The sequence below is a fragment of the Erithacus rubecula genome, assembly GCF_903797595.1.
Source record: "Erithacus rubecula genome assembly, chromosome: 9".
Classification (NCBI taxonomy): Eukaryota; Metazoa; Chordata; class Aves; order Passeriformes; family Muscicapidae; genus Erithacus; species Erithacus rubecula.
In genome coordinates this window covers 27,777,224-27,796,874 of record NC_136660.1, presented here as the reverse complement: position 1 = coordinate 27,796,874, position 19,651 = coordinate 27,777,224, and the positions used below count along the sequence as shown (strand labels likewise).

Genomic DNA, 19,651 nt, shown 5'->3' with positions numbered 1-19,651 from the left:
AATTTGCCTATGTAGCTGTTCAGGATTTTGTGTGTACATGTGATTTTTGACTCTTAAATTATTCACTGGAGCAGCAGAGGAAATGGCATAGCTGTGTGTACGTGCATGGTGGCAGCAGATCAGAAATACTGTGTATTTGCTCAGCTAATTAATCATGTTGAGGTTTTGGGAGAGGAAAATAGACTTCTTCAGAAAGTAATTTTCAGGAGCTGTGTGGATAATGAGCTGGGTTCAGAGGTTCCATGTACTTGCTAAAGTATTTGCTTGAGGCAGGATTTGAAAGAAACACTCTCTAAGGAGGTCACTATGTGCAAAGTGAGTAGTGTTGCAGAAACAGGTGAAATTTGAGGATGTCCACAAAATAAGAGTTGGGGCTTTTAGTTGATTCAGGATGGGAAACATCTCTTGGTTTTGTAGAGAGGTTAACTTCTATGAAGGCATACACCAGCATGAACTTAGCAGTAATTGTAAGAGAAAAAAATTAATATAAATATTTTTAGTTACTTAATTATTAATAAGACAGCTAATAATAATATATAAAGAACTAAAATGACATTAAATTTATATTTTCTCCATTAAATTAATATTTATGGTATAAGAAGGAAAAATGAGGCTGTTCATAATTTTGCAGTTGAAAGTAGACTGCAGGCCTGACTTTCACTTGCTATAATCTTAAATTATTGTATTTAATCTCTTTAGGATTTGTTCTTTAATATGAAGATAAACTTCAAGTAGCTCATATAATTAAATGAATAATAAGACTCTTAAAAAATCATTTGTATATGACAAAAGGGCATCATGTATAGGTGGGGAAATGTTTGTCATCCTGCAGGTTTTTTTAATATAGAATGTGTATGGGTATACATATATATTACCTTATGTTTTAGAATATTGAGTTATTTTATCAATTCTGTTTGATTTAATTTTCTTTTAAAATTACAGCAAACAGAATAAAGAAAAGTGAAAGAATATCAGGATGCCAAGGAAGAATGGTGTTGATCATCAGTGTCTGTGATATTTGTGCCATATGCTTTTGGAGTTTGTGTGGCTGGATAGAATCAATCCATTTAGAGAGGTTTTTAAATTATATAAATAAATTGATGAAATAATCTTTTCACCTAAGGAACTGTTTGGGACAGTATTTTTTGTCCTGGTACTTTTAGAATCAAGCTGTTAAGGTGTTGTCTCATGCTAAGAATGCCTTTGTATTACAAACACTTTTCCTCTGAATAAATTTAATTATGTTAATATGGTACTCAGTAATTATTTTCCCTTCTATGTGCTTTTAGTTAGAGTTGTGATTTCAAATACTTTGCTTGAATTATAGATGTCCATGGGAATGCTCTCCTTAAACATGGCTTATCCATCTGAAGAAAAAGAAATGCTAGTTTTTGTTCAAGTAGAATTCCCTATCCTCTCTTAAAATATTTTTAGCTTATCCTTGTCAGAAGATTCTTGAGAAAAATAAGAAGAAATACTATTATGAAATCTGAGAGCCTTACTGTGCTCAGATGCAGAAGAGAAATCAAAATCTTACTGTGGAATTGGCACTTTAAAAGCAAAACACTAACTAGACTACAGTGTGTAACTATTATTTTGGGATAGATGGGTTTTGAATTTATGCTAAACAACACAGAAAAATGTTCAGGATTCATTTTTTTTGTGGTGAAGAGCTATATGCTGAGAGGTATGAGGAAAAAATTGTGTAAGTGTGAGAGTTTTTTTTGTACCAGTAAAAAATCTGGGTATTTGATTCTGCAGCTATTTAAGCCTGTTTCCATTGCTTCATCGAACTAATGCAGCATCTTATTAATTTGCTTTCTGTTTTCAATAAAAACCCAGTGTCTGCATTACTCAGTAGTGGTGTATTTGTCAGGAATGTCTGAAGTTATTGGTGTCATGGGAGAGACTTATTTCTGAGCTAATACTTTTTATTATTGGTACTAGACATACTTCTTGTAGGAATCGAGCTGCAGTCTTTTCTAAGTACTCAAAAATGTTATCAAAGTGCATTTTTTTCTGATTTAGACCATGTCTGAAGCAGAGTTGTTACTTGTGTTGTGTGGACTGAATTTGCATGATTGTATGAGTAGAAAGGCCTTTTGTATTTGGTAATTTGGCAAATGCATCTGACCAACAAGTATCAGCAGTTAAAACATGAAATCCAGAAGCTTTTAATTAGAAGTAGAGGGGCATTTCTGATTGGAATGTGTGGTCACTGAACATCTTCCAAGGATTTCAAGTTTGTCACTGTTGTGGTGAAAAACAACAGCAATGAGAAATCAAATAAAACCCAAACAGGTAAAAAGTGATGTTTATGAAGACCAACAGATTTGTTCAGCTTTCCCTTTTCATATGTAAATTTGCACTTTGATTCTGCTATCTGTGTTGTGGAACTGCCATCTTCAGCAGAAGGAGCCACCCATGGGTTCTTGTTCTGCTCAGAACTCCACTGGGAGGGGTTGCTCTGTCCAGCTCAAAGGCTGAGGGAAGGTCTTAGCAAGAGTCCTGTGACTCTACAGCAGCCAGCCTTCCACAGTGATGGACTTTCCCTACCTGTGCCTCAGAAGAAGCTCTAGTTTATTTTATTCTGGACCAAAAGCCTCAGGCAGGGTTTTCATGTGCTGGTTGTGTTTTGTTGCCATACACAACTGTATTATTCTTTAAGCACTGCACAGACCAAGTTGCAATAGCTAACACTCACTTATGAGTCTGCATTAAATTCTGTTGCAAAATAACGATCATCAAATTGATTTTTCTTTTAAGCTTTGGAGTGAGTATTTAGTGATTGTCCCTATTTAAAAGCTGCCCTGTAATAGGGAGTTTGAGAATTTAATTTCTATGAAAAATGCTCTAGAGGGTTTCTTACAGCCTTTGTAATAAATTATGTGCTCTCTTTTCCTATATCTTTTTACTGCTCTATAAATCAGTAGAGAGGTTATGAATTTGTTTCATATTGCTGTGTTGCACATTTGTTGATGAAACAGCTTATTAGATCATAAATAGATGTAATTGCATAATCTAATGGGAAAGGGGAAGTGGATTGAAGAAGGGGAGGAAATAAAAATAGCACTGGAAATTAACAAATAAGAGAAGACAAATTTTTGTTACTAAGCTGTAAAAGCAATTGAATGCTTATGAATTTCAGAACCAAGTAGTTGTTTTGTTTTCATTTTAACTTAAATAATAATTGTAAATGACAATTTAAATATAAAGAAGAAAATGTATAAATTACAGAAGACTTGGTAGCACCCTTCAGAGTATAGCTAAAACTATTGACCTTAAAGTTCATTTTGTGTCTTAGCTGCTGCAGTTTTGTGTTTTGAGCTGTGTCCCAGTGCTTGTATGTGCAGAAATAAAATGCTTTGCTTTGTTTATGATTTAGATTTCTATGAATTACTTGTGAATCTCATAAGGACTCCTGCTCACCTCAGTTCTCTCTTAAATGGGAGGAAAATAAACAGTCAAACTTGAGCTCTATTTTAATTTCAGTTCCTCACAATTTAGCAGACTAAAACCAGTATTCTTTAGATTATTTCTAACCTCTAAACCTGCAGCTATGAGTTGTGTGTGTGTGTGCTGTATTGTTATTTTTTTTAAATTAATGGAGTTTTGTGATAGTGGAATGTGCTCACTCTGGATATGAGTTTGCAGGAGTGAAGTGCTGATGATGGTCTTTCACCATCAGGCTACAGTTACTTGAGCAAAATTATATATTTAATTAATGGCTGAACTATTATTAGTAGTAAGCTTAACATTAAATTACTTACTTAAATTATTATTAGGAAAAAATAAGTAGGATTTGTAAAATATCTTTCCAACTTGTAATGCTCCAGTCATTGTTAAAATTCTGTTAATTTGATTTTAATATTTTCCCATAGCAGGAAGCAGGTCAGATTTATGTAGCCTGTAACCAAGTTACCACTGAAATCAAGCACAGAGATGCCCTGAACTATATCACATCTTATGCTGTTGAGCACGTGCACAAAAAGAACCATGTCATGCCTGTGTGTGTTGACCAGAAAATGCAGCTTTTCTGCACTGCAGCAGCTCCACACACAAACCTGCTAAACCTCAGGGCACAATTCCCTCCAGAGCCATGGTTCACAGGCTCCCAGCCACTTCCATATAGATTTTTCACAGCATACTACTTTCCTGTGGAAGCCATGACAAGACCTTTTAGACTAGAAGAACCTCAACTATAAAGCAAGTATATCCTTCAAAGAATGTAAAGTGCAAAGACCAGAGAATTCAACAAGAGTGATCAAAGTAATTCTTAAAAGCAGAAACACACAAAATAGAGGCATCCTTTTATTTAAATTACATGACTAGAATACATACACTTCCTGAGCTTGCATAATATCCTATCTTACAGTGTGACATCAACTCAGCCAACCTCCTCACTACTTCTGCTCTGTTAGAAACAAACAAAATAAAACAAATTAAAAAGGAAGAAAGGTCTTAATACATATGAAAACCCCCAGAGTTGCTGCTTTTAAAAAGTTAAAAAACTGTAGATTACTAAACACAGGATGCCTGATAATTTCCTTCATAAAATAATGTAATTTTATTTTTAAAAATATGCCTTCAAATAGCCCCAGGTTAAGAACTATGATACACCAAAGGTCTAGGCTGCAAAGGCACAATTATGAGAACAAATTAGAATACTTCTTCCACTAAAGACCATGTGTGACTATGCTCATACTCACCAAAATTAGCATATTTATTTTTGTCATTCTCCCAGCCTTGAATCACAATTTATATCCACACTCAGTGAATCACATAAAAACAATAAGGAAAGTTTTAGATTGTGAAATTACAACAAACTAGAATTCTGTGCTGGATCATCACAGAAAAACAGACTAAAGCTCAAATTGTACTTAAAAGTGAGGACTAAGATTAAGTGTGCCCTTCATCTGCTTTGGTTTTCATTAGCAGATGGAAATAAAAGGACACTTTTATCAGGATGATTAAAAATAGTGACTGAAGAGCTACAGGTGATGTGTGAAAGAACTGATCAACCACGGGGGGTTTTATTTGTAACAGGTAGGGCTTTTTAAGATCTTTATTGAGCATGACCTCAAAAGTCTCACAACAACTCAAAGGAAAAATTCAGAGGGAGATGTTCAGTGTAGCATTGCAAGCTTTCATAATTCTAAGAGAAGCTATCATGGACTGGCTCTGCTTTTCACTCCAATTGCTACTGAGAAATGCAGCCAATCTAAATTGGAAAACCCAAATCTAACTCTAAAGGGATATTCTGTATGCATTCATCTATCTGTCACTTCAGACTCTTATGTTAGAGAACAGATTTCTGAATGCTTACAAAGCCCAAATACAGTAACTACACTTCAAGGATGTATATAAAATTGAAAATAAAATAATCCAGCAACATTGCTGTTTATGAACAGCATATCTTTTGTCAAAAACTTTTGTCAAGTTAAAACACAAGAAAAAACACACAAGAATCAGCTACAAACTCATTCCATCTTTCATGTCCTCAGTCCACCTTTTCAAGACCATTCTCTAAGTATCCATCAACCTCTAATCTATAATGGCATTTATACCTGGATTAACAGAGCCCCACTACATACTTACTGAATGACAAAACAGTCAGTGAAACAGTGCAAAATACCATCACAAGACTGCTCAGTTATGAATTATATATATAAAAATTATATATATATTAATAATAAACTTCGTATTCTCTCTTGTATCCAATTATGCTACATATTAGAAGTCTGAGAAAACAAAAAAACTTCAAACTGAATTCCATATTTGTAGGAAAAAATACCTGTACAAATAGAAGACAGTTCAGTCTTCCCAAAGCGAGGACTGATACAAACTTACAGAAAATTTTATTTATTCCCAAGCTTCCATTTCAATTCAGCCACTTATTTGTTATTTTACCTTAGACAAGCACACACTTCAGGTTTCCTACATGTAAAACAACTCAAAAAATAAGTGTCTGTTTCCCAAGGACATTATGACAAGCAGCCATCCTGTGCTTAAATGAGATATCCAGGTAGAGTATGATACAGATGGGTGGGGGTAAGTCCTTCCTTGAATACCCATTGGGGTTTTTAGCCCTGAAAGCTAAAATAGTACAGGCAAAATAAAATAGTACAAGAAGTTTCAAACTCTAGAAAAAAATGTACCACTTTTAGTTTAAAATAGATGCTTGCTCCTACAAAGTGCTACAGTACTAAAACCACCGGGGTGGTGAGGGGGAACAGGGTGTGGATTTTAAAAATACATATTCTCATTTTAATACTTATATCAGCATTAGGTTTTAGAAAACATCTGCCAAAATATTTTCTGACAAAATTGTCTTAGTATGATAGCGCAGCTGTGCACACAAGTGCAAATCCGTATGTTTTCAAAAGGCAGCCAGTTGTTTGTTCAGAATTTCTCATTTATCAGGATTACCTTGCAGCTCCTGTCCAAAGTTTTGGGTTCAGTTACCTACTGGAGAAGACTCATGACACAAACAAAACAGATCTGCAGATGAGAGAAGCACAACCACACCCATCTCCATTACAGCAGCTCCGGGATGCTTCCCACGGAACATTCCCAGTTCATTTCCCTCTCCCCACGCCTGCTGTGGGACACCCTGAATGCAGCACATGAACATTGGATTAGCTGGAGTCCCCAAAACATCTTCATCAACTGGGCTTGCACACACAAACATGAGCATATGTGTGCTTGGGTTTTCCTTGCGAGAAAAACATACCTTTACGTACACAAACTCTTACTCTACAGATTTCTTTTTTAAAAAGGGAACAATTAAGCAATTAAGGGTGCAAATTATCCTACAGTTGGATTAATCAACATTTCAGTTTGACTAATAAAGCTGAAATTATCAAAACATTGCTTTATATAAGTCAGAATGTATCCAAGTCTCCTTGAGTTTCGAAAGCTTAGATCAATGAATAAGAAAATCAAGCTCACCGTATTTTAGTCACTTACATCCATTACAAGAAGGAAAGTGTTTTAAACTGCAACATGAATAGAAAGATTTTTCTGACTAATTTATCTTTGTCCTAGAACCGTGGGTGGCAATCAATAAAGCCCATTTGTCTTCTTGTTCCACTGTGCCTCATGGTTTGCTTACACCTTGAACAAAGTTTCTGCAAAGCTCACCAAAATATTTAAAGACATTACTAACCCCAGCTCTGCTCCCAGGATTTTGACCAAAATCACAGCTGCTCATATTATACTGCCACAACTGGTAAGAGACACAGCTAAAATCTGATCCTTTTCTGACATTGCTGTTTGTCCTACAGCTCCTGAAACCCAGCAGTTACATGACATACTCAACATGAACCATTTTTTCACAGAAGGCAAGTTATCAACCTTCAAGATAACAGAGAAATGGCTGAAAACTCAAACACGTGGGAACAAACAAAAATCTATGCATAAAAGTGCATGTCTATAATAAAAAACTACATTTAAAGACCAAATTCAGATTCACAATTCTCTAATAGCATCAATGCCATCAACCTACAAATTAGCAATGTAGATTCTTTAATACTGGCATAGGAATGCAGTGACTAATATAGAACACTGTATTCCTACAAGTAAAGCAGTAACTCTTCAAAATACCCATCAAGTACAGCAGCATTTTGCAATATTTTGTTTGTAATCCAGGGCTGGGGGTTAGGTCTTTGGGGGTCTTACTTTTGAAAACAAATCTTATCAGTGACAGCCAATGTACATTTTTTATCCAGTGAGTCTATAATATGAGAATATTGTTCTGCAATAACACAGACTGCAAGGTTTTGCTTTATCTGACCTGATGAGGAAGTGATTTTACTGACCTGTTCAAGATATACAGCATTGTTTGAACAACAGTACTTCATGCCCTAATATTTATCACATTCTAGGAACAAATGCAATCTCAAATTTTATCTAGTTTATTAGCTGTGCCTCATGCATCACCTCAAGTCTTTAAACTTACAGGAAGTGTTATTTCCTTTTTACAGATGAAACGCTGAAGCACATAAATTATGGAAGAAATCCATCAGAAAATGTAGACATTGAGTGTGATCATTTTATGTGTCTGCATCCAATCTTTAAGTAATTCAATACTTGTTCTGTTGCCAGGTAATCCTAGAATACCCTGGATTCAAAACTCCCTGCCCAATTCAAGGTTATCAGATATGTGCTGCTTAAAACTTGGAAATATTCTACAGTTAGCTTGTTTTTAAATACCACTAGCATGAACAAAGTAGATATTTTGCCATCAGAGATAGTAACAGCCCACTTTCATCCTTAGCTAAGAAATATAAAAGTACTGATTCAAACAGATCCTAGACTGAATTTTTTACAGATAAGTAATATAAGCTTTAAATTTTGGAAGAGATTGTATCATGGAATTAATTTTGTTTAATGCTGTTGCATTAATAGAGTTTAAAATGTTTACCCTGGGATGTTCTATACCTGGTGGCTAAATTATTTTTAGATGTCTAAAAAATTGAAGTTTTACTCTCTGGAGCAAACTTCAAAGCCAAATGCAGGTCTTGCACCTTGGGAATGAACACTAAATAACAAACTGTGTTGAGCTTAGTTCCACCATTTCTCAATAAGGGCTTGGCCCTCATGGAGCTCTGAAATCAATGCAATGCTTTGGCCACTCATTAGGCTTTTAATATTTAGAGGACAACCTATAAAACTGGTTTGAAAATTCCCACTGCTCACTCACCTCACATTAAAACACCTTTGCCTATAATTTACTGGTTTTATTTTAACTGCTGCTAGCAGCTGCAATTCACTGGAGTGCTCATGTTTTCAGGTATCATCATTATCATTTATTTCTCCTTACATGAACTTTGTAGCATGTTTTCCAAGCCTAGACTATACAGCTAATAACAAATTTCATAGATACTGACAGGTAATTATTCTTCAGTACTGCAGGAGTTTTCCAATGCATTTTTGTTGTTTATATAGTAATGTTTCAAAACAAGGGTTTTTTTCACCAGCATTTGTTAGGATGTGTAGGAATATCCCAAGGGAAATCCTGGAATATCTCATATTTACCTCCTACCTTTTCTGCCTACATTTTGATACAATTAAATCAATTTCTAGTGCAATGGGATAGACAGAGTTCTCAAAAATTACTCATACTCATTTTAAAAAGATGACATGAACTATGCTAATACCTTCCAAAATATGATCATCATGCCTTCCCCTTGATTAAAAGAACTGAAAAAAACCACAGTGTAAGGCTATTTATTTGTCAAATTAAACTTAAAACTTACTAAGTATTAAATGCTATAACCTGTGCAGCTATTTATGTATCATTCATGGATAGACTTAAGCATGCATTGATATAACTGAGCTTTTTACACACCCACAGCAATGGCAACCAACCTTTGATGCTGTCTGCAGGGCTGGCAGGGTCATCAGCCATCTGTTCCCACACTTCTTTGCCCAAGCATCAAACTGCTTAGCCTGCAAACAAGCCAGGCTCCAGAATCCATGAGCCCAGCAAACAAAAAAAGGCTCCAGAACCCACAAGGCCCTTGCCAAACCTGCATCCAGATTCACTCCTGTGGACAGTCTCAGTTTGACACAGAGGAAGGCACTCTGTACATTGTTAATTATTTCCTGCTTTGGGGGAAGAGGGGTGTTTTTAAAGGGCATAGCTCCATCCCAAGCCCAAACATGTTTGCAGCCCCACAATTGCCCATCACTCCAACCATGTGTTCAGTTCACAGACTGGTAAGAGAAAAGCAGGGCCTCAGTACTGAGGAAGCAGCAGCTCCAAGAGGATTTGGAGGTAGAAAATCATGGTCTGAGCTGCCAGCAGAGTGCTAAGCTGGGAAGCACTGGCTGCAACTGCACAGCAGGGGAGAAGCTACTCTGTATTTGCATTCCACCTGCAGGACTATTGCCAAAATCATCTAGTTCTGGCACTCAGAGCTCAAGAACACTCATAAAATAGAGGAGGCTGTAAAGCAACAGAGCAGTCAAGGAGGGAAAAGTTTGTTCTATATTGAGACAACTCAAGGAACTTTCCATTCACAGTGAGGAAAAGGTGACCATATCTCTACCTACAGAGAGACCTCTCCTACTAAAAGTTCTACAGTGAAGACCTGACTCAAAACATGAGAAAACAGGGTAACTTAGAGAGACAAAAAGTGAAGTAGATTAGATCAGTGTATTAGCAATTCCTGCATTTGTTTTTTCTGGTTATAGAGCATGGTGAGGATAACTAAGCATTGAAAGGAGTTTGAAAGTCTCTAAGTGGCTTTGAATCAGTGGAGGTGTTATCAGACACATCCAGATGCTTTCTAAATAAAGCATGGGTTCAACTCACACAGGAATTAATTCAGTTACCCTACAGCCTGCAAAAGGCAAGAGGCAATAAGCAAAGTTCATTTCAGGTCTTCTCTATAAAACCCTTAAAAACCACTGAAATGGTTACTAATTAAATTGTTAGGGTTAGGACAGTAGCTGGATTCTATGATTGCAAGGGTATTTTCCAACCTAAAAGATTTCATGTAGCAAGTAATAAGCAGACAAAAATATTTACAATAAAAATAATTTTTTTTAAGTTTGCAAAAAGACTGCTTTCCTTTCAAAAAACACTTTTCAGTGCAGATTGCTCAGCTTAGGAGGCATTTAATATGATTTTATGGCTCATGTTTCTACATTCAAAACAAGATTTACAAAAAAAGTGTTCTTTCAAAATTCAAAATATCTTTATAATATAAGCTATAACTGTACTTTAAAATTTTAATACAGAGAGAATAAATCACATTAAAATAGTTTTTCAGAGCACCATAACTAAAATAACTTAAATAAAGATCACATTTGATAAGACTCAAAATCATAATCACCAATGCTTTTCCAGAAGTTTAATTTTATTACCATTCACATGCTGAGCTGTAAAAAGGCAATTTGCAGGTGCAAAATCTCACACTCAATTGCACTGATGTCAATAAGAAAAATTATTTCTTGGATTGGATACAGGCCACTCTGATGACAAAGATAGTTTTGCTACTTATAGCATGACTCAGCTATTTTACCCTGTAAAACAGAAGTTGCACTTCAATAGTGAAGCTGTTTTACATTAAAGTACTGGAAAACTAAGTCTGGACCAATTCTAAAATTAATAATCTTTACCCCCCCATCTCCACCTGCTGATGCTGCCAACTCCTTCGGATCATCAGGAGTCTTATGCAAGTGAAGTAACTTGAGGAAACTGAGCTAGCTTAAAAAAAAACTGGCTGGGAGGTGGGGAGATCTGTTCCTGTTGATACTTTTCAACTCTCAGCAGGAATATTAATGCTTACATAAGAACCAGCAAGATGGAATCAAAGAGAGGCGTGAAGGATAAAGTCACTCCCTTTCACAGCACTCTGAACTTCAACTGGCTGCAGCTAAAGCAAATTCTTTTCTTAAGCTCTCTTCTTATACAACATTATCATTCATTTAAAATCTTCAATTTAAGGACACACTCCTTGCATGAGTCATTCTGCAGACAGCAGAATTCAGAGTTTTAGACAGAAATAAGGATTTTGCCTAGAATAACAAAATTTGATACCCTTCAAACATTTCAGTTGTGAATGCACTTGTACTTGGAAATTGTTTAGTCTTTGAAGAGTGCAGAATCTTTCATAGGAGCTCTAAAAATTAAGGGGAGCATGCAGGAGGTAATTTGGAAGTACAATAAGAACATCTGGAGGCAAGATTTAATAATCAAACACACTCTTTGCTCTTACTCCCTCCATAAGAACTGCATATCTAGGACAAGGTAAAGCAGATTAACTGAAGTGTAGATCCTCAAAGGTGCTCACCTGTCCTGTTCTGCTTCATTACACCCCACACTCATGGCTATCAAATAAAGAACCATAAACATCTGAAGACACAACATAATTTTTCAAAGGCAGCATATCACAGTGGGTATTTCCAGTCATTCAGATACTCAAAAACTTTAGAGGAAGATAAATTCCTTGCACAAAGTTTTCGAATGCTCTTCCACAAACCAGTGCAAAGCAGAGCTAGAGAACTCCAACCTGGAGGACTTTTATTTTTTCTTCTAAGAAAACATTCTATGAGTAGCAAACTAATGGAACCTGTTTTCCTGCACTGCTGCATCTCAAGACTATTGACTTTGACATCTAACTACACAGGAGCTGTGACAGCAGTTTTCACTGCAGTTGGGCCATTCATAATGTTTGTGTCCCTGAATTCCCTGGAGTCTCATAACATAACTGATTTAGGCAGCCCTTCCCTCTCCCTTCTCCCCAAACTTGTATCATCATGAAAAGTGTCACTGACCAACAAATTCAAAGGCACAGAAAAAGGGAAGAAAGAATGGCAGATGTAGAATTAAAAGCATCATTTCTTTAATAAATCAACCTAGCAAAACAAAACTGTACACTGTCCTTTAATGCTTGAGGTTTAGTTTATATCTTAGGAACTGTGATGCTTGGAGGTCCCTGCTATAAAAACAGAACCTGCTCACCCATTGACTTTCTTTCACCTGGTAAAATTTCTTTCTCCTCTCTTTTTATGACTAATTTTCCCTTTTTTACTTTTTTTAAACAAGGTTTTGCATTATTTCAGAGTAGAGGTGAAAGGATAGAAAAGAAAAAAAGGTTGAACGATGAAAGTAAGTCAGAAAGTCTGAGCTGTATGCAGATATCCAATTTGGACAGAGAATAAAATAATTTACCACCAGCCAGACATGAGGCCTTCATCTTTCTAAGAAGTGACTGACTGCACTGCAGTAAGAATAGCATCATCTGCATTTTTATATGATTTACCACAGGCTTCACAATAACAAGAATAAATTCAAAACTTGGAAAATAAGAGAAACAAAATGGAAAAATGGTGCCAGACAGTCTCTTTCCCTGTTTTCCCTCCCCACCCTTCTTTCATCCAGTGCAGAGCAATATTTGCAAAGTAGTTTACTTACTCAGTAGCTCTCCTACAGGGAAAGGCAAGGTTACCACAGTATTGTCAATTAATTTTGACACCTGCTTACAAAGATTGATCAATTATTTTTGATGTCTCTCTGCTACGTTACTGTTTCTCAGTTTAGAGATAAATAAAACAAAGCCAAAAATACTACACATCTCCCACCAAAGAATTAATGATCTCAAGACACCCTCAGGCAGAGTATTTCTCCTCTTGCCACAATGTTCCTGATACTTGCAAATGCAAGTCACTGATTCCCAGAGAGCAAAAACAACCATACCTCACTTATATGGAAAGAGTCAAAGAACATTTTATTTTCAAGTGTTTTAAGCCTACCCCTGAACATGTTTTTTTCTAATACTGTAGTGACAAGTTTTACAAATGTCCAATTTAGGTCATTAAAGGTTCGATTTTAATCTTGAGTAACAGGGACACAAGCAGCCACTTCAAACAGCTGCAACTTGGAAACCCTGTAAATGTTTCGAGTAATACACAAGGTTCTATTAACATTTCTACAGATTGTATCTACAACCTCTGAACTGGCTGTTAATGCAGCTCTAATAGCCGAACACACTTTTCAGTCTTTGCCATTCTGAAACGATCTTCATGATAATCCTTACTGACAGAAGCAGAAGTGATGTACACCCGACAGAACTTGTCAAAGCACTGCTGCGAGAGTCCAGCCGCGGCTACTTAAGGGTGAAGCACATACTTCACAGCCAAATGGAAATAAAATGCAAATGTTCCGCGGCAAAAAGGCAAACCACCAGTTGCCACAGAGATCGGGAAGGTCTTCGGTCACCCAGCCATCAGGCTGAGTAACATTTTTTTTTTTCAATTCTTCAGGTGGAAATACACGGAGCTCATCACCCATTCCACACCCATCTGAATTTTCAGGATTCAAAATACAACCGCTCCGAGCTGCTGCTTGCAGAAATGTAAGACATGTTTAACATATTTCACTCCACCCCCAACTCACAGGGCTTGAAAAGCTTTGAATCTTAGAATGCTTATTTTCAGTGCAGAGTATACTTTGCTTCCAAGAATAAAGATTAAAGATGAGCTGTCAAAGACACTGCTATGAAAAGTGTCCTCAGTAAAAAATAGGTCTCCAACAGCTTACTCCCGTGAGAAAAATCATAATGCATGTGTCACTGTCATTTCTAAAGCTGAAAGCAGGAAAAAAATATAGAGGAGTTAATGAGAAAGCTATTCTGATTTCACCAAAACCCCTAACAGCACTTCAATTAAACACTGTGTTAGCTCAGCTCAGAAGAGGAGCCCTTCCAACATTCAGACAGAACTTCCTCTAGGTGGGGATGGATTATTAACTTTCTACCAGAAGGGAAAAATGTAACTACTGTGCTCCCTCACTTTACAAACACAACCGAGGTATAGAAACCCAGACGTTTTAAAAGATAAGCAATATAATACCTGTAAGGACAGGATAATGGTCAGTAACAACTCAGAGAATATACTCATTCACAACAAGCTTTGAGATCGAAGAAATTACCATTTGCTTTGGTCTGTAATGAGTGGCACCAAGACAAAGGATACAAGTGATCTCTTTATAGCCCGGAAATAATAGCTCTGCAGATCCACATACACAAAGAAAATTCACCTGAGCCTCCTCTCATCGTGCTCCAAAATTAGCCCATTGTTCCACAGCAGGACTAACCCCAAACATCCAATATACAGGCAACAAATGGCCAACTTTAAAACCTTATTATCAAGTTCATAAGAAGAAAAAAAAAAAAAAAAAAAAAAAAAAAAAAAAAAAAAAAAAAAAAAAAAAAAGTATCATATTTGTTTTATATTAGCTTTTTAGCTAGGTTATAATCTTACTGCTGCAATAGTCACCAAATTTCAGTGATTTGGCTCTTTCTCTGCACTGTGTGCATCACTTCAGCCAACATGTCTGACTCCTTAACTTCCCAGGCTAACAAGTTAATGGATTTACTTTTTGTTATTTAGGAATGAGTTACCTTGTACTAAACGTTTAAAAGAGGTGTAAATTATACAGCTTAATTCCAGTACTGAAAAGAGAAAAACTGACTGTAAACAAAATTTTACTGATATTTAACCTATAAAAAGTAGTTTTCCAGAGACAGAAAGAACTCCACTTCTCTAAGACATAGTCTCAACTATGTCTTGCTATTAGTTACATATTAGAACATTTTCCAGCTATATATGTCAACATACCTAATAAATGGAGTTCCTGCTTTTAAGGGGTGTTTTACAGGGAATGAAATGAGATGTCCTGTCCAAGATTATATAGCGAAATAACAGCAAACAGTATGCCTCACAGGCAGTCTTTACACTGATACCAAAGGGGGCGGGAGGAATTTGACAGCCCTATAAATTAAGTCTTCTTTCCCACTCCATATAGAAAAGCAAGTGTCAGGGTATGCTTCCTTCTCACTGATCAATGACTCGGTACCACACTGACTTTTAAGAATGAGAAGGTAGTTAGACCTTGACCGAGTACTCACTCGTTCCTTTGCAAAAAATACGTTACTGTTCTGCATTTCCCACTCTCGCCTGCAAACCTTGTATATTTCACTCAATTTGACACATTTCACTCAGTTGCACTTGTGTTGTCCTGAATGAAGATGACCAATGCCCACCTGGATCAAACAACTGAAAGGACGGAGCTAAACCTCTCGCTCTTCTAAGGAAAAGTCATTAAAATCCACTACTAATTTTTGCTCCCTGGGCAGCCCCCTGAAGCGCACATGTCACTTGCATGACAGTTCCAGAAGGGACAGCAGGGACACAGCTTTAGGCCGATTTCTCTCCGTCTCTCAGTTCCCGTGAAGTGGAGCAGCCTATTTTCAGCGATAGGGAGCTGTGCCCTGTGCTTTTAAGAGCTGGAGGAGCTGTTTCATCCATAACTTCTGCCACATACTTCTGCCACACATGAACAAAATCACAGCAGACACAAGCAAAACAAAACAAACAAAAAACAAACCAACAAACAAACAAAAAGGCAAGTGAAAGTGACAAGGAAAAGGATGTGGGGATGGGAAGAAGAAAATCGCAGTAAGCAGACACTTACTTGAACCTGCCCTGACAGTGTTGGCACTGGTCTCCCACCCAGCCCTGGTCGCAGACGCAGGTGGAGTTGACACAATGACCCGAAAAGCAGGAGATTTTGTCGCAGGACTTGGACTGGGACACCTGGGCATAGAGGGCCAGGTAGAGGAAGCCGTAGAAGAGCAGCCAGCTGTTCACATCCAGGAGCGAGGCGAGGCAGCAGCAGCAGGCGGAGGGGACAGGTCTCCATGCGGCCGGGCCCGCGGGGGCAGCCCCCGCTCTCCGCCCGCCGCTGCCCAGGTCCATCTTGGCCGCGGGGGCCGCGGGCCGAGGCGCGGCCGGCGATGGCAGCTTCCCCCGAGGGAATAATCCAGCCAGGGAGATTCAAACCCCCCGCTTCCTCCTCCTCGCCTTCCTCTCCTCCCTCCCGACCCCAGCGCTGCCTCCTCCGGCCCCTTCAGCCCTCCGCGCCCCGTCACTCCCGAGGGGAAGCCCGGCAGCGGCAGCCCTGAGCCATCCGCCCCTTCTCCTCGTCGTCCTCCTCAGGGCTCATCGCTCCCGTCTTCTTCCATGGAGGAGAGCTGCCTCTTGACCTTGTGTTTTCTCCTGGCCGCGCACACGCCACCCTGGACCATGTATCCCGCGGCTCCCCCTTCTCCTTTGTATCCCGGTGCCCGCGGCACACACGCAGCGGCGGCGAGGAGGAGCGCGGGAGGCGGGGGCCGCCGTCCTCTCGCCAGGCAGCAGCTGGGAAGTGAGGGCGGCCGGGCCCGGAGCCGCTACGGCACCGCGCTCCGGCGGGGCGGGGAAAGGGCTGGAGAGCTCTTATCCCCGCTCCGCTATTAGCCCTGAGGGGAAGGGAGGCGGGCGGCGGCGAGAGGAGGGTTAGCAGCCCCTCCGCGTCCCAGCTGACAGCTTCCAAGCAGCCATTTTTAAAGGCTAATTGTCACCGCCGCTCGTAGCCGCCTCCCGCCCCTCGGCCCGCGTGGATCCGTCCCTCGCTGGGAGGGGGGTCCGGCGGGGGATCGTCCCCCCGAGGCCGCCCCTTCCCTGCGCTCCCGCGGGCGCCTCTCCCGCCCACGCTCGCCGAGCAGGAGCCGGGGGAGCCGGAGCGGCTCCGGGAACGGAGCGGCTCCGGGAATGCAGCGACACCGGGAATGCAGCCCCCGCCGCCCCGTCCCGCACCCCCCGCAGAGCCGATGTTCCCCGCTCCGCTGCCTTGGTTCCTCTGCTCGCCTCAGGTCCTGCAAAGTTCAGAGGCTGTTTGGCTCGAATTCCTCCCGGCTGGTGGCGGGAGAGATGGTACAGCTTGTTCTGGGAACCTCACCCTTCCTAAGGTTTACTCTGTACGGAAAAACACGCTATGGAAAGCCAGTGTCCATAAAGGAGACAGAGGAGCGCTGCAACTTTACTCGAATAAAGGAAGGGAGGCCCCTGGGGCACACGCCCGCGGGGTTTTCTGCCTCGGGGTTTCGGAGGGTGCAGCTTCTTTTCATCCCAAACTCCTGGCCGCATGTTGCCCTTTCCCTTCCCCATCGGCTGAGGAAGGTACAGCCTTCCCGAGCTGCCTAAATCATACCCCCCTCTAATCTGTTCTTTTACCCCAGAGTTCAGAAACTCGGGCTTGTGCAGGAGCCAAACTGTCTGGGCTCTGCAACAAATCTACCCAAAGTCAGTAGACGCATTAAGACCCATTCCAAAGACCTTAGCACCCATACCTTCACCCATGGAATTGCTTGTAAAGACATCACCACACATCTTCCCTCTCAACTCCGTGCTCCAAATTTAAGGTTCAAATCGAGACGTTGCCTCCTGCTTACAGCATGATGAGCAGTCACAAAGTTGCTGCCTTTGTAAACAGCAGTACAAAAAGTAATCTATGTGTTAAAGTTGCCTAAAATATCCTTAAAAAAAAAAAAAAAAGTGATCCTTCCACAGCTTTTTTCAACTCCATAATCTGTTTTCATTTTACGATCAGTCAAACCATCAGAAACTTTTTCCTAACACTGAAATTATGACATAATGTTTCTGTTCCAAGCAGATGAAGAAAGGGTATTTAATTTCATCTCCTGGCACCCTCTCTGAATAGATAGGTCCAAAGTCACCCCATTAGACTGGAATCAAATCCTAATCGACCCCACCCCAGATTCTTAAGTTTTTATTCTTGAAGTCCATAGGAATTTAAGTTTTGGTTTAACCTGCTTTCCCAAGCACACCATTAAACCTTCACATTTCCAAAGTCCCTCAGTATCCCTGTGAGGGACACAGTAACATCCAGTAGCATCCATTTGAGCTTTATGTGAAGAAAAAGAAGTCCAACCAAGATCAGGATGTCAAAGACACAAAGCACAAACATCACAGAGAAAGAGTCTGTGCCTTAAGGAGCTTACAGTCTTGATGGAGGGAATATCTCCATCAAGTATGTGGGGAAAACATAGATGAAAAGTGATTTTTCCCAGTTTAATTGCAGAGGGTTTATGGAGGTTCACAAGTTGCTCTCAGTCCAGGAGCACATTGTCTTCCTCCCAGTGAGATAACTCATTTCATTGTCCTGCATCAGACACGTTTCTTAGCTATTAGACATCTCTTTGTATGTGTTTGGTAATGAATTGGTGAGTTCACGCAAAGAGAGGAAAGGGAAATTGTGTTACTGCTTTATATTTTATGATAAAAAGCCGGGGCTGAAGCTTTTGTGAACAGTCTGCTAATTGTATAATATCACATGTGATTAAGGCTACTAAACAACAGTCCTCTGTTAAATACTATTATGGGACCAGAAATGCAGTTAAAAGGAGATCACAGTCCAAGACACAAAGTCAGTTCAAGAATACTTTTTAATACAAACACTTTAAGAAATAGTTTTGCTTACTATGACAGGGAAATAACCCTCCTTTTCCACTTTCCCAATTCCTTTAAACCAACTAAAAAAGTTCTAAAGCCATCTGAACCATCTTTTTCTCAGACTGAAGGAAGATTTTGTTTCCAATCTACAGAAATCAGCCAAGTTTTCGAAAATATTTGAAATTAACATTCAAAACTTTTGAAATTACCATTCACATCAAAGCTAAGAGTTCACCAATCCTTTACCAGGCAATAGATCTATTCAAAAGCATAAACACAAAACCAAGTAAAATAACCCAAAGAGGCCAACAGAAAAGTACTAGGGTGGTTGTAAGATGTGCATGATAGCACTTTTACTGCATAAACAATCATAAATAAAAATCTAAACTAGATTTAGAACAATAAGAAAGAAACATTGAAGAATATCGAGCATTTAGAGCATCAAGGAAGAACATTGAAGAACAAAGAAACAATCTTAGCTGATTCCTGGCTAAGAACTAACACATTATGAAAATGAAGGAAAGCAAACCTTTTGGCTGCTGTATGCAACAGCAATGCAGTAGAAATTTCATAACTCTAGAAAGGAAGGATGTACAAATGCCAATATTGGTTCTCGACTGTGCTGATTTGATAGGATTTTTTTGGTGTCAGATGAAGTTAACAAATCTGGCTGAGAGAAGTCAGACCTGTCAATCCTTTAATCTTTACATGCATATCTGTAAGTTCCATTTTTCTTGCAAGTGTAACATTTTACATTTTACACCTTTCATCCTTTCAGTTCTTGACACAGAAACCATTTACCCTTTTAAAGAGCTGATGTACTGAACCATCTTGGGTAGATTTA

At 39.0% G+C, this 19,651-nt stretch overlaps 1 protein-coding gene across 4 annotated transcripts in view; it reads right to left on the bottom strand.

Moving 5' to 3' along the window:
- The window catches only part of ATRNL1 (attractin like 1), a 431,800-nt gene extending 414,699 nt beyond the window's left edge, over nucleotides 1–17,101 (bottom strand). For 2 of the 4 annotated variants that reach the window (XM_079312937.1, XM_079312939.1), the window contains exon 1: nucleotides 15,989–17,101. In XM_079312937.1, coding sequence (XP_079169063.1) covers nucleotides 15,989–16,272 — 284 coding nt within the window. In that variant the 5' untranslated portion in view covers nucleotides 16,273–17,101. The remainder of the gene's footprint in view (nucleotides 1–15,988) is intronic. The other 2 variants (XM_079312938.1, XM_079312936.1) reach the window with 2 other exon arrangements.
- Between the last annotated feature and the right edge of the window lie 2,550 nt (nucleotides 17,102–19,651).